Here is a 16,351-nt window from a genome sequence, read left to right on the forward strand (position 1 = left end):
AATTTAGTTGTTTGTTTTGGACTTGTCTGACATTTGTCCATCTCAAGAGCCCTCAAAAGGTAATGATGAGCCACCCAGAAGCATAGCAGCTCTTCGGGTGAAGGATTTGTCACAATGCTGCAGAGGAAGGTCCATGATTTAGGAGCAGTGATGATGAAGACACACATATACTTCAGTCAAGTTGCTGTGGCACTTGGAAGGGAACCTTCAATTGATGGTCAACCTATGGATTTATTGAACTTCTTGGTGACAGGAGTTGTAGGTTTGGGATGAGCTATCTGCCTCCAGGGCATTTGTAGACAGTAGTGCACCATTGTTGGAGGGAATGAATATTTACGGTGGGTGATGAAGTGGGCTGCTTTCTACTGGCTTGTACCAAGCACCCTGATTGCTATTTGAGCTACACTCATTCAGACAACTAGAAAGTATGTTATTATTCTTGATTTGGGCCTTGCAAATGGCGGACTGCTAAATATTTGTGACAAAGATCACAATAAAACCATCAGAGCAAATTAGGCAACGACGTCAGGCACAGTTAAATGTGACAAATAAACTTGACTTGACTTAAAAGGTAGAATTTGACTCCAGTAATACTTCTTGATAGGGAACACTCTTGTACCCTTCACCTGCTGTAAACATCACTAATCTGTGAATTGACAAGAACGATTTAGATACAAAATATTCTGAAGCTCTCGATGTTTTTGCATGATGTATAACAAATATATTTAATGACTGCAAAATCCAAGCCTCTTAGTCAGATAAGGACACAAAGTGCTGGAGTAACTCAATGGGTGAAGCAGAATCTTTGGAGAACGTGGAGGGGTGACGTTTTGTGTCAAATTGAAGAAAAATCCCAACCTGAAAAGTCTCCTATCCAGCACTTTGTGTTTTTGTTTTACTCTGGCATCTAAAGTTCCTTTTTTCTATCTCTTAGTCAGGTGGTCCCCAGTAAGTATCTTTTGATACATGGGTCTGGTAAATATAATCTCACTAGCTATTCCCAGTCTGAGCTTCTTTAACTTTAAATCTGAAAAACGCTGCCCATTTGAACTATTGATAGTAAGTGTGCTGTTATGGTCTGTAGAACCAAAGAGGATAAATGCCTAAAATATCCTGTTTTTTAATTGTCTGACAACAATCTTAGTGTCTGTAATAAGATAAAATATCTAGGGCAAATTATTACAGAACAAATGACAGATGAGGATATTTATAGGCAACAATGCATGCTGTATGTACAGGCAAATATCCTCTTGCGTAAATTTGGTGCGTGTGCAGATGTGGTGAAGATGTCGCTAATTAGAGCATACTGCACACCCCTCTACACTGCGCACCTGTGGTTGAACTATTTAAAGACAAGTATGCAGAGACTAAAGCTGGCATATAACGATGCCATGAGAACACCGCTAAGGCAACCTAGATGGTGTAGTGCCAGTAATATGTTTGTGGCTGCAGGAGTCAGTACTTTAGAAGCTATCCTAAGACACCACATGTATAAATTCATTTGCAGGATAAATAACTCTAAAAATGTGCTTATTGTGGCCTTGACAAACATAAGGGTTAGCACTACACGCTACGAATCCCAGTTGTGGAGACACTGGTATCGTTGTCTCGTTGTAGGACATTGATCATCTTTTAATCTGGATTTTTAACTTAAGTATTGTGGGGTTTTGTTAAATATAGATTATGATGTTTTTATGTGATATACCATGATTTTATATATATTTATGATATTTGATATGCAATACATTTTTAATGTAATGTTGCCCCATGTCTGGACCTTGAGTCCGTAATGAAGTTTATTGTTATTATTATTATTATTATTATTATTATTATTGGTAAAACAATGTATTTGCTCTTGTGTGCTCATTAGAAAATGCCCATATTAATTTACTCCAAATAATCTTCTCGTAAATAGTTAATATCAAGGTGGTTTCCATTACACATGTCAAGTAAATATCTGTAAGGTTTCCCAAACAATGAAGTCTCATTGACTAGTAGTTATCTGTTATCCCGAGTGAGTTTACTTGGAGAAATGTGAGTTAATTCCTCATTTTAAATCATTTCTTCATGAGTAATCCCCAGTAGTTTTGTTAGAGATGCCGGAATGACTACTCCCAAATACGCAGCTAATAATCCCAGTTCTGCAATCTTTGATGATAACTTTATGTTATGCACTTCCAGTGAATGTTTTCTAGAATTGAAATTGATCTATCAGCTATCTGACCAAAGACAATAGATGAGATACCCAGCGGTGTAATTGTAATACATTTCTGGAAACTCAATGATTAAAAGCCGTACCCACAAACTTCTCAGCTACTGTTACTCTCTATTGCACAAGACTGAAGATGAAGATTCACAGCTACCTTTCTGCATTATTTCTAATCAGCTTCCAATATTTTCCCATTGACTTCATATGATTTCCAGTTCATTTTTGGTTAAACTGACAGAGTTAACGTAATTCTTTCAGAGTTATATTCAACACCCTGTTTGCCATCCTCTTACCTGGTAGTCCATGATCACGAGAACGCTGCAGATTTAGTGCACCCAGGTCCAGCGCTATATGTGAGGTCAACTCAAACAATCTCTCCCGCAGTTCATCATTTAACAACTTGGTCGGTACCTGCAGTTTTGCGGGACGACCCACCAATCCTCGAATAATTGGATCGACTCCACCTGCACAAACACCAAAGAGTACTTCCGTAATTCTTTTCCAATCAATGATTGCTCACATTACTTAATCTCAATCCATGGCTTCAGAATGATATCTAGGTTTTAGGGCACCATTTGGTCAGATGTTCAAAGAAACAAGAAGAGAATGATCTCAGAGGGTTTCAAGGTTGAGTCTTGAGAAAGGAGTGAACCCTTGGTTCCAGGACCAGGTATTCTGTGATTCTGGAATCTTGCTGCTGCACCATCCCAAACTTCCCTCTCCCCAGGATCAATGAAGGGAGTGCTGCCTTTCCTATGTCAACTGCAGAGACAGAGATAACAACAAAAATTGCCCTTACAACCTTCAGCTCTACTTTCCTCTTTATTTAATCATGGCCAGAGTCCAGTTATTACCAATGCAGTGAGTTTGCAGATCACACCAAAGTGGGTTGTATTGTAGATAGCAAAAATGGTTGTCAAAAATTGCAATTTGTTGGGCAGGTGGGCTGAGTAATGGAGTTTAATACAGAGAAATGGGAGGTGTTGCCTTTTCGGAAGTCTAATCAGAGCAGAACCTACACAGTGAATTGCAGGGCTCTGGTGTGTGTTGTGGAAAAGATGGAAATAGGAATGCAGGTACATGCTGTAGCTCCTTGAAAGTGGTAGATAGGGTGGTCAAGAATGCTTTCAGCACATTGACCTTCATTAGTCAGACTATTGAGTATAGAAGTTGGGAGGTTGTTACAGTTGCCAAAACAATGGTGAGCATTATACACATTTAGAGAATTATTTGTCATAGGAAAGGTATTGTTAAGCTGGAAAGGGTGCAAATGAGGATTTTGACAGGGCTCGAGGGCCTGAGCTACAGGGAGAGGTTGAACAGGCATGGACTTTATTCCTTGAGTACAGGAGGATGAGGATGGTTTTATAGACACGCATAAGATCATGAGAGCAATAGAGAGGGTAAATGCACAGAATCTTTTACCCAGAATAGGGGATTCGAACATGAGAGGACATAGGTTTAAGATGAAGGGGAGACAATTTAATAGGAAACTAAGAGTCAACCTTTTTACACAAAATATGGTGGATATATGGAACGAGATGTCAGAGGATGTAGTTGAGACAGGTTTAAGAAATATTTAAGCAGGTACATGAATAGGATAGGTTTAATGGGATATGAGCCAAAAGCAGGCAGGTGGGACTAGTGTAGATGGGGCACATTGGTTTCCATAGACAAGTTGGGTCAAAGGGCCTGTTTCCATGCTGTATGACTTTGACTATGATAATGTCTGCCCATCATGAAGTCCAACCCCACTCTCAGGATCCTTACAATGGTTCATGCTGAACTCAGTATTATTATAGTGTGTTACCTACCTTCCTTTAATAGTCTCCAGGGAGCAAAGAAAGTCTGGTGCAGGAGGATACTTGGGAACTGCGGATGCTCAATGTAGTTTTTGGCAAGGCGGAATATGAAAGGCTGAACAGTGGTGTGTCCGAAACGGAAACCTGATGTAAAAACATTAGCGATACTGGAATCGACAGTGTCATCATAGCCTTCGTATTCTGGGATAAATTTCTCCATTCCTTCTTCTCCAAGTATCCGGGGAAGATATTCTTTGAAATTTATTATCTGCAATGAAAACGTAGTTTCACAAAACAGTAAACCTATTGGAAAGCATTAAGTTTTGAGCTTTTCTATCTGAAAAGGCCTGGTTATCTCTGCACTCTTACTTTTGGGGCTAGCCCAGAAAGAGAGTTTGAACAGTTCACCACTGCCCTACCTGAGAGAGACTATGTTGCTCTTTGATCCTGGATTGCAATGGGATTCAGAAAGCAAGTATAAGGTAATACAAATTGGAATTAAATGTTCTCTGTTCATGTGCCTCCTGGAAAATGTGTTTCCTCTGGGCCATCCTCACGCTTATTGAGAAGAAATCGTCCAAATACAACCTAATCCTAAAATTGGAAAACTGCAGATCGGCCTCACAATGTGTCCAATGACTGCCACAGAACAGAGGCACTGAACAAGTGAAACTCTGCAGTCCACGTCAGTCGTTACTCGTTGACTTGGTCTCACAATTCCTTTAGTCATTGATTGAAAATGATTCTCGCCTCTTTACTGCCGGCACATTCCTTTAGTTAGTAATTTGGGCACTTTAGCACAATGCCAATTTACCTGGATGTAGCCCCCAATTGTGAGTACTATTGTGAAGTAATTTTGTTGTGAGACTCATTTTTCTTAGGTCATCGAGGAGCACTAACATCTGCATCTTCTTCCTTTGATCGTGGTGACCATAGACCTCAATATGGAGTCTTATGCACAATCTAAGGGACCATAAGGCTAACAGGATAAGCTAAAAGAAATAACATGCCCCTGGTGGAGTTAAGGGAACAGAACGACTGTTCCTAGATTGTGAAATATGAAGAGCATATATTCAAGAAAATATGTTGGAAAGAACTACAGATGCTGGTTTAAATCAAAGGTAGACACCTCCAACACACAAAATGCTGGAGTAACTCAGCGGGGCAGGCAGAATATCTGGAGAGAAGGAATGGGTGGCATTTCGGGTCGAGACCCTACTTCAGACTGATGTCAGGGGAGTGGGCAGGACAAAGGTAGAATGTAGTTGGGGACAGTAAAACTGGTGGGAAGGGGAGGGGGTAGAGAAGGAAAGCAATTGCTATTTGAAGTTAGAGAAGTCAATGTTCATACCGCTGGGGTGTAAGCAACCTAAGCGAAATATGAGGTGCTGTTTCTCCAATTTGCTTATGCTCTATAGTTAGGCTTGCATTCTCTGGAGTTTTCAAGACTGGGAGTAGAAGTTTTTGAAACTTCCCGAATGCTTGCAAAGCTCTACAGGTTAGATGCAGAGCCAATGTTTCTCAAGGCTGAAGAATTTAGAGCCAGAGGTCACAAACTAAAAATGAGAGGCTTGTTCAGGACTGAATTAATGAGGATGTTCTTCACATGGAAAGTTGTGATTCCTTGGAATTCTCCATCCTGGAGGGCTAGGAGGATTAGTTGTTGAGTTCATTGAAAACTAGAATTATTAGATTTCAGTACAGTTGGGGAATATGACATGGAAATGGCACTGCAGTGGCATTTTAGTGGTGGAACAGTGATGTAGCTGGTAGAGCTGTTGCCTCACAATGCCAGAGACCCGGGTTCAATCTTGACCCGGGATGCTGCCTGTGTGGGGTTTGCACGTTTGCCCGGTAACTGCGTGGGTTTCCTCCGGGTGCTTTGGTTTCCACCCACATCCCAAAGATAAGCAGGGGTTTCTGGGTTAATTGCCTTCTGCAAATTGGCCGTAATATGTAGAGAGGATGACAAAGTGGGATAATATAGAGCTAGTGTGAATGGGAGATCGATAGTTGGTGTGAACTTGGTGGATCAAGAGGCCTGTTTCCATGCTGTATCTTGAAAGTAAACTAAAGGTAGAAGATCTGCCATGATATTCGTATATAATGGAACAGGATGAAATGACCAGATAGTTCATACTTGCCCCTATTTCATACATTCTTATGTTTATGTGATTTGGTCACAGGGTGCATTTGTGGTCACAATATATGCAGAATGGGAAAAGTGACAGGAACTCTTCCCAAAGGTAGGCTCTTTTAATTAAAAACATAAAATGAGTTTCAATAAGTTAAAAGCATGAATATATGTGTGATAATATTAATTTATTCAATTCAAGTTCACCTGAGGAGCTGAGATTAAAAATGTTAGTTCATCACTAATGTAACATGTTATCACTAGTGAATTTTCTCTCTACCTGTTGAAAAGCTCCTAGAATTTTTCTCGCTTCAAGATACACGGTCTCTCCACTCCAGTGTGGGTTCAGTTTCTTCAGCTCTCTCGCGATGCGATTATGCTCACGTAGAAACATTGTGTGAAAAGCCGTCAGTGCCAACTGTTCATTCACACGTACATCACCTGAGGTTGACAAACGTTACTTTAGTACAGTTAATGACAAAGGACAACAGATAGCAAAATACCCAGTAAACCAATTCCTGAGCAAGGATACTAGTGTGCAGAATACTCAGGATGTTCAAATCAAGTCAAGTTTATTGTCACATGCACAAGTACAATGAGGAACTGTTGTAAAGAAAGTCATAGGCATATAAACTCAGACCACACACAAGAACATCAATTACACCTAAATTCTACAAGGCAGTGAAATGCAGGAAAAAAAGCCCATTAGTGCTATAAACAATAAGTCCATGGTAGTGCCAGAGCTGTTGTAGAAACAATGAATTGCAGATGCTGGTTTGCACTAAAGGACACAAAGTGCTGGAGTAGCTCAGCAGGTCTGGCAACATCTTTGGATCACATGGATAAGTGGCGTTTCAGGTCTGGATCCTTCTTTAAACTGATTGTAGTAATTTCCAGCTCTGAAAGTCATTAGATCCAATGCTGAAAATCTACTGTCATTCAAGCGAATAGGAATTTTTTATCACCATGGTGCATATGGCAATAAACTAATCTGAATCTGAATTTCTGCATATCACTATCGTTACATTACATTGATATTTCTATCATCAGGTGGCTCTTGGAATTGCAGGAAACAACTGAATTCCATCTTGTGGAATCAAATGAGCTCTGATTTGTCCAAGAATTGACACTAACATGGCATTTCTTCAATCTAACTTGTGAAAGCAAGCTGCAACATTGCAATTAGTCCAATGGAAGGGAGGTCTGAGACTCAATATCAATCTTGTTATCAGTTTTGATTCCATAATTAACCATTCTTCACCACTACCAAAAGATCAATAAGACTGCCATAGCTGTTCATTTACTGAAAACGACCATGCCACACTCTTAAATCTCTATTCCTACAGCAACATTTCTTACTTTAACTATAGTTTTCTTAAATTCCTCTCAGATCTGTCACACTCAGACTATCCTTGATCGGACATTGCTAGCTTTACCTTGCACTGAATGTCATTCCCTTATCATGTACTTATACACTGTACATGGTTTGATTGTAATCATGTATTGTCTTTCTACTGACTGGATGGCACGCAACAAAAGCTTTTTACTGTACCTCGATACACGTGATAATAAACTAAACTGAAGTGAACAGAACTGACCTGAAAATTGTAGTAAAGAAAGCAAACTCAATGCTGCCATTTATTTCAAGAGGGCATGCATATAAAAACAGGGATGTAATGTTGAGGCTCTACAAGGCGCTGGTAAGGTCGCATTTGGAATATTGTGAGCAATTTTGGGCTCCATATCTGAGGAAGGATGTGCTGGGTCTGGAGAGGGTCCAGAGGAGATTTACACGAATGATCCCAGGAATGAGTATGTTAACCTATGCCGAGAGTTTGTTGACACTGGGCCTGTATTTGCTGGAGTTTAGAAGAATGAGGGGGACCTCATTGAAACTTACAGAATAGTGAAAGGCTTGGATCGAGTGAACGTGGAGAGGATATTTCCACTGGCGGGAGAGTCCAGGACAAGAGGTCATAGCCTCAGAATTAAAGGATGTTCTTTTAGGAAGGAGATGAGGAGAAATTCCTTTAGTCAGAGGGTGGATTTTTTTGCCATAGAAAGCTGTGGAGGCCAAGTCAGTTGATATATTTAAGGTCGAGATAGATACATTCTTGATTAGTACAGGTGTCAGAGATTTTAGGGAGAAGGCAGGAAAATGGGGTTAAGAGGGAGAGATAGATCAGCCATGGTGGAGTAGACTTGATGGGCCAAATAGCCTAATTCTACTCCTATTTCTCAGGACATATGACCTAATGTGAAGTGGAGCTGATACTCACCAGCAATAAAACATGGAGTACCATTTGGACCTGAGGCACAGGCTTCCCCCATGATGCCACAAAGGTTACTTGAAATGGAATTAAATGGTAGATGTTCGCGTCCATTGTCAGAGTATTCCTGGTTCACCTTCATCAGACCATCTTCACTGGTCAGGTTTCTGAGCTTGTTGGCCAGACAGTCGGTGCTGCCGTAGACTTCATTGACATCAATGTAACTGGTGAGGACATTTATCTGCTGACGAGTGTTCACATCTCCAAAGAGTGAGCCAAGTTCACCAGTGCCACAAGCAGGAGCCGATCGGAAGAAGGGCAAGCATGGATTAGACTTTGTGAACTTGGTGTCGCCGGGAAGTAACTGCCAGGAAAAATTCAGAACACATTTAGAAAGAACTAATCTCAAATGGGAAAGTTAGCTGCTTAACCTTAGACTAGTTTGGGAATAAATTAGTTTTGTTTTAGTTCCGTCTCGTGGTTGCGTGGTAGAAATTCAACCACATGGCACCATCACTTTAAACACTGAGCCCCCCAGAGATGAGCTCAATGTGCACATTTATTACAAGTGAGTACGGTGTTGCCTGTCATATTAGTAAATGGTAAACTATTTAACGTGGCTCTTCCCAAAACCTGAGGCAGGTGTTAGCTGGCTTATAATAGGCACTAATCTGTCCACCCGTCATTTCTGATGTAGCTCTTTACTTCTTTGGCTCATAGTGGAGCCGATGTATCAGGTGAAGTGGACAGATTGATGATCCAGGAATTATTTTGTGCAATCCAGGGTGTAAAACCAAATCTCAAACATAATGCCAGAAAGAAAAGAGTTGGACTCTCACCCTAATTGGAAAACAAGGATTCCTCTGAACACAAGAACTTTCACAGTCAATGCCACCGCTGTAGGTTTGGATACTGCCAGACAAAGGGGTTAAAGTCAGATCATGATCCATCCACTGTCCCCACTGCATAAGAATATGACTGGAGTCTTCATCCGAAACCACGTTCTCATTAGATACTTTCAATATTATGTTGGAGACCGTTCGGACCTAGAGAAGATGTGGGAAAATCAATCATTGCGTGAAATCAAGACAAGGCTTATCTAACACGGGACCCTTTGTATGGATTGACTTCCAGTCCACTGATATTTACAAGCACAATGTAGACATTATCAGCCTGAAAACATTATTACTCAGAAAAGTAATGCTCTGGTAAAGATGCCCAGCGTGAGATGGAGCTTTCAATTCTGCTTCTCCATTGCGTTGAATCATAAATGAATGAAACCTGAAATGTTTCCATCTGAGTTCGTCAACTAAATAACACAGTGCAGATTGTCTGCAGTTAGATATTGTGTTGATGATGTACAAAGAGAGCTTCACGGTATTCTAATCTGACTGGGATGTACTTGGTTCCATGCATGGACACTGTACTCACTCAGCCTCTTCTCTGGCCCAGATCCCCAAGTGTTAGTCCATTTACCAGCAAATCAATACCATATCATAGTGAATCTGATTCAATGTCAAAACTCAAAGCCTGGTGAAACTCAGTGGCTCAGCCAGCAAGTGTGGAGAGAGATGACATTACAGTCTGGATCTTTCTTCAGGTTGTGTTTTGGTCAAGATTCCCTGCTTCTGCAGTTTCTCGTGTCTCTGAATTTGCTTCTTTCTATCGAATGTGCAAATACTTACCAATGGCAGAGCATGCCCAGAAATTAGTTTCTTTGGAGTCCAACCCAAAGGAATTGAAATCCCATCCTCATAACGAGCAGGAAGCAAGCGGACAAGCGCAATGTTGGAGGATCCCTGACGCGGATACTTCCTGTAAAATGGGAAAATGGGGGATTTTCATTCTGAATGCACTTAGCCTGACAATGTAAATCAATCTTAATCAAGCACCCACTAGTGCCGGTACTGTTTTAGCTCAGCATTGACGGAAAGTGGAGAAGGATCTCAACCCAAAACGTAATTCATTCTCTCCAGAGATGCTGCCTGCCCCGCTGAGTTACTCGAAAAATTTGTGTCTATCTTTGGTGTAAACCACCACTGCAGTTCCTTCCTACATGGAACATTTGAATGTCAGGCTCACAAATGACTGCTGAATTTTACTGCAGTACTTTTCCCTTCATTTAACTCAATAATTTACTGTTCTGTTACAAAATTTAAAACATTCACTGCCACCCGTGAAAATGCTATGAGCTTGGTGGGTTAATTGTCCTAGAAACTGAGGGGATAAGATGGGATAATGGGGAGAATAAAATGGGGTTACTGTGGAATTAGTGTAAATGGGTGTTTGATGGTCAATGTGGATTCTAGTGGAAGTGTCTGTTTCTATGTTGTGGGGTCATTTTCACTGGTGGTAAGGTAAATAGACTGTTCCATAAGAAAGGTAACTGGGATACTCTGGCTTAAGGGAGTTGAGTAGAGCAGATAGAGTAAGCAACTACATGATCATTGGGGATGCATAGATCATCAATTGTATGTATTTCGACTTGTAGACACCACAAGCCAGCATGATGATACACAACAAATTAAATGTTCAGTTATTGGAAAATCACAGATTAAAACCCGTCTTTATCAGTGTTTGCAAACCTGAGATGGACACAAAATGCTGGAGTTACTCAGCGGGTCAGGCAGCATCTCTGGAGAAAAGGAATGGGTGACGTTTCGGTTCGAGACCCATCTTCAGACTGCAAAACGGACCCAATTGCTACCTGATTAACAGTTTTTGAAACAACACTATGTGCAGTAACTCAGCGGGCCAGGCAGCACCTCTGGAGAATATGGATAAGTGACGTTTTGGGTCCAGACCCTTCTTCAGACACTTCTCCTATCCATGTTCTCCAGAGATGCTGCCTGACCTGCTGAGCAACTCCAACACTTTGTAGTAACCGGCATCTGTAGTTTATTGTTTCAACTGTTCTTGAAGTTTTTATACAAAGTCTGGAACATACTTACAGTTAAAAATACCGGAGAAAAAAAACATGTGCAATATGTGGGAAGACAAACATTTAATATTTACAGACACAGGCCTTTCTTCAGAAAAGAATAAGTGAGAAACTTGTGGAGAAATTGGGGTAAGCATGATACATTTTCAAGGAATACTTTTGACAGGCAAGAGTTGCTTTTGAGGCTATATGGTTGACAGGGTAATTAGGGAACACAAACAAAAGAACACACAAAAGCTGTGAAATGCACAGCTGCGGGAAATGTCCAGCAAGTTGGACATCCTAGTGGAGAGAGACAAATTCAGTCAATATTGCAAATAGATGATCTACAGCAGAAGTGACCAGTTCTGATATTCTGAGAGAGGGAGTTACTTGAAGTTGATGAACTCATTAAAGTTTGAAGAAGAAGGATCTGTAGAAGGGACTTCACCTATGAATGTTCTCAGGAGATGCTGCCTGACCTCCAGCACTTTGTGTCCTTTTATGCATTAATCAGCATCTGCAGTTCTTTGTTTCTGCTCGATTCACTCAGTATTGAATCCAGAATACTACAGTTTGCCCAGACAGAAGATGAGCCGCTGTTTCTCAATTTTACATTGGGCCAGAGTGAGCATGTGATGGAGAGTTAGTGACAGGCCACTGAAACATGTAATTACTTACTCAAAAGTATATATTCATAACACATAAGCTCCAGGAGAAGAATTAGGCCATTCGGCCCATCAAGTCTACTCTGCCATTCAATCATGGCTGATCTATCTTTCCCTCTCAACCCCATTCCTGCCTTCTCCGCTTAACCCCTGACATCCATATTAATCAAGAATCTGTCAACCTCTGCCTTAAAAATATCCATTGACATGACCTCCACAGCTGTCTGTATGAGGTTTTGACATGATTCCTCAGACAAAATAGATTGAGTTTTCTCCTTGGTAAGTCCAGTTTATAAATGTTTACTGTTACAAAGATAAAATCTTTAAATCAATGACAATAAGTATCTGGCAGCCATCACCATTCCTTGGTGCCTCACCTGTTGTTGCATACGGAGGTGAAGGTCCTGTATCGGTTTAACCAACAATCATCTTTGCATATTGGAGGCTGACGCATGGCCTGACAGCCTGTGACGCGTGCAATGGTGTCCAGGTCCATCGGTGATAACGCATCTGCAGGATATAGATGCCCCTCATGAGTCCTAATCAATGAAAGTCTCACACCGGGTAGGCAACAATCCCACTTCCATTCACATCAGGATCAGTGGAATTTACAAAAGATCTTCCTAGCTGTCTGCTGGTAGATACAATGACTATCTCCCAGGCTTGACAGCGTAGCGCTGTCAATTCTTATCACTCACCATATTCTAAGAGTTGGGTGGACATTAAACTTCCGCATATAGATAGGCACAAAAAGTCGGAGTAACTCAGCGGGACAGGCAACATCTCTGGAGAGAAGGAATGGGTGACATTTTGGGTCGAGACCCTTCTTCAGACACTTCCGCCTCCCTTGAGCCAAACTAGCTGATTTAACCTCTGCCCCACTCATGTAGTCATATAGTGCACCTCAGCTTGCTGACTTGAAGCCTGGTGGCGGCATAATTTCACAAATTGGGAGGTAACCACACATAGTTTGCACGTTCTCCCTGTGAAGTTTCCTCCAATGTTTCGCGGGTTTTTGAGGTTAATCGGCCTCTGTAATTGCATCTAATGTGTAGGGAGGGGATGAGAAAGTGGGATAATGTAGATTTAGTGGATGAAGAATGGTCAGCATGGACTCGGTGAGCCGAAGGACCTCTTTCCATGCTGTATCTCTGATAGGGACCACTGGTAGAGCTGCTGCATCACCGTGCCAGAGACCTGGGTTCTGCCTGCATGGAGTTTGCACGTTCTCCCTGTGACCTCGTGGGTTTCCTCCAGATGCTCTGGTTCCTTCCCACATCCTAAAGACGTAGGTTTCTAGGTTAATTGGGCTCTGCAAATTGCCCCGAGAGTGAAAGGAGTGGAAAGAAAGTGGCATTACAGTAAACCAGTGACAATGGCTGACCGACAGTCATCGTGGACTTGGTGGGTTGAAGGGCCTGTTTCTGTGCTGTATCTCTAAAATAAAACTTGCACAGAGCCAACTTATCTAAGACAGAGGAAGGGTCTCAACCCGGAACATCACCCATTCTTTTCTCCAGAGATGCTGCTTTACCCACTGACTTACTCCAGCATTTTGTGCCTACCTACGGTGTAAACCAGCTTCAGCAGTTACTAACAAGAAAGTCTAAGTGTTATCACAATCACTGCCTGCCCATGGCAGATGGTGAATCTACTGGATATTCCTCACCTGATTCTAAACTAACCTGATGCGTTGAGTGAGCGTTTATGAATTCGATGGACATTTTCTACGACCAGGCCCAGCGCAGCATTCATGTACTCCGCAGATTTTATGGTTTCCCTGGCACTGGCGAATGGCTGTTTGAACATGCGTAGTAGGCCAATTGAACTTAGTGATTTTTGGCGCAGCTGCTCCTTATGCCTGTAGGTAGATAAAGTCAGATTACTTAGAGGTATTGTGTTCATAAACATAAATTACGGCACAAGACTTAAACATTTCCATTGAGCAGGCTCCTAAAGGTGGAGTTTAGTTTAGTTTAGTTTAGTTTAGTTGAGTTGAGTTTAGTTTAGTTCAGTTTAGTTTAGTTTAGTTTAGTTTAGCGATACTGCGCAGAAACAGGCTCTTTGGCCCACCGAGTCTGTGCCAACCAGCGATCCCCATATACTATCATACAAACTAGGTACAATTTATAATTTTACCAAAGCCAAATTAACCTGAAATCTGTACGTCTTTGGAGTATGGGAGGAAACCAAAGTATCCGTGAAAAACCGAGGGGGTCACGGGGTGAATGTACAAACTCCCTACAGACAGCACCCAGAGTCAGAATCGAACCAGGGTCTCTGGCGCTGTAAGGCAGCAACTCTACCGCCGTGCCACCGTGCCGCCCAAGCACGTAGTTGCACTGTACGGTGCTATAATTGAACATGCACCCCAATGGTTAACTTACAGGGCAATTGAACTCCTCAATGTACAGTTTTCTTTACAATATCATGCACTTGGGAAAGGAAGCTATCGGTAGTTGGAGAGAGCTTGCATTGGACTGAGCAGAAATGTAAAGTTGAAGTACATGCTGAGGAATTGCAACATTTTTTAACTTTTTGAAGAAAAAATAGCCAAGAACAATTACAAAAGGTGGAAGTCTGTTAAACCTTGGTATTTTGTGGATTCTGAGCAGCCTTGTGAGCAGGTAACAGAAATGTAAAATGCATTTTCGGGAAGAATTTAGAAAGATAAATAGTTTGTTTTTAAAGGAATCATCACACAAGAGTTAAGAACTAGTAACATAGAAACATAGAAACATAGAAATGAGGTGCAGGAGTAGGCCATTCGGCCCTTCGAGCCTGCACCGCCATTCAATATGATCATGGCTGATCATCCAACTCAGTATCCCGTATCTGCCTTCTCTCCATACCCCCTGATCCCCTTAGCCACAAGGGCCACATCTAACTCCCTCTTAAATATAGCCAATGAACTGGCCTCAACTACCCTCTGTGGCAGAGAGTTCCAGAGAATCACCACTCTCTGTGTGAAAAAAGTTCTTCTCATCTCGGTTTTAAAGGATTTCCCCCTTATCCTTAAGCTGTGACCCCTTGTCCTGGACTTCCCCAACATCGGGAACAATCTTCCTGCATCTAGCCCGTCCAACCCCTTAAGAATTTTGTAAGTTTCTATAAGATCCCCTCTCAATCTCCTAAATTCTAGAGAGTATAAACCAAGTCTATCCAGTCTTTCTTCATAAGACAGTCCTGACATCCCAGGAATCAGTCTGGTGAACCTTCTCTGGATTAGTTTGCTAGCCTTATGAGGTAACATTGGATTTATTCCTGGGCTAAGTGGTGGATTAGGCAGAGGAGAGATTAAATATGATTTGTATATACTCTGCTATGTGGGAAAAAAAGAATAATTCCATTTTCTTAAATGCTTTGACAGGGCAGATGCCAATAGGCTGATTCTCATGGCAGACGGTTTTGAAACTTTATTTGGGGATTTTAACGGAGGAGACTATTAGAACAGCTATTTAACACTGAATTGAAAGCCAATCTAACAACGTTTCTACCCTTTTAATCAGAGATACAAGGTAGCCCAATGGTGTAGCTAATAGAGCTGTTGCCTCACATTCCAGGTTCAATCCTGATCTTTGGTGTCGTGCGTGTGAATGTTGCACATTCTCTACCTGTGACCAATTGGGTTTCTTTTTTTTTAATTTTTTTTTAAGTTTATTTGTTAGAAGTAAATACAATACAATGGTACAAAAATTATGTTAACATATTACATTCTCTGTACAACTTCCTTTTTTAATTTATTTTTTAAAGAGAAAAGTAAGAAGAGAAAAAGGAAAAAGAGGTTGTAGATAGTGAAGGATAGACTTGTGAGCATGAATGAAGAACAGATAAAGAATATAGTGAAAAAAAGAAATAAGTGAAGAAGGAGAGCAGGAGGGAGTTTATTCAATCGCCACAAGGAGATGAATTTTTAATATTCTGAATCTTCTTTCACCCATAGCTGAAACTTTTAATTTTCATGATACTATGGCACCATATGTATCCAAGACCAATTGGGTTTCTTCTGGGTTTTCCAGTTTCCCCCCATATTGTAGAAATGTGTAGATTGGTAGCCTAACTGATCAATATAATTTGTTGCTCGTGACTAGATAAGCGTTAAAATCCAACGAGAGAATTAGTAAATGGTGTTTAATGGTTGGCATGGATTATTGTGCTGTGAGTCTGGTTCTGTGCCCAGTGATAGGTTTCAACGCACACCAAAATAAATCAAATGACTTGTGAACAGAGCTAGAAAGTTAATTTTCATGTGGAAATTCAGCCATCACTAAATTAAATGGAGAAAATGTTTTTGAATGATTATTTAGCATGCACAATCACAATCTCAGGAGTCAACTCTATGCAAATC

At 41.1% G+C, this 16,351-nt stretch overlaps 1 protein-coding gene across 1 annotated transcript in view; it reads right to left on the reverse strand.

The window, feature by feature from the left end:
• Positions 1–16,351, reverse strand: part of LOC129710775 (eosinophil peroxidase-like) — a 36,405-nt gene that overhangs the window by 8,139 nt on the left and 11,915 nt on the right. The window contains exons 4-11 of the mRNA XM_055658013.1: positions 13,689–13,864; positions 12,381–12,513; positions 10,101–10,230; positions 9,255–9,461; positions 8,425–8,779; positions 6,426–6,586; positions 4,024–4,279; positions 2,503–2,673 (exon numbers count right to left, since the gene is read on the reverse strand). Coding sequence (XP_055513988.1) covers positions 2,503–2,673; positions 4,024–4,279; positions 6,426–6,586; positions 8,425–8,779; positions 9,255–9,461; positions 10,101–10,230; positions 12,381–12,513; positions 13,689–13,864 — 1,589 coding nt within the window. The remainder of the gene's footprint in view (positions 1–2,502; positions 2,674–4,023; positions 4,280–6,425; positions 6,587–8,424; positions 8,780–9,254; positions 9,462–10,100; positions 10,231–12,380; positions 12,514–13,688; positions 13,865–16,351) is intronic.

This window comes from Leucoraja erinacea, chromosome 28 (assembly GCF_028641065.1).
Source record: "Leucoraja erinacea ecotype New England chromosome 28, Leri_hhj_1, whole genome shotgun sequence".
In the NCBI taxonomy this organism is placed as follows: domain Eukaryota; kingdom Metazoa; phylum Chordata; class Chondrichthyes; order Rajiformes; family Rajidae; genus Leucoraja; species Leucoraja erinaceus.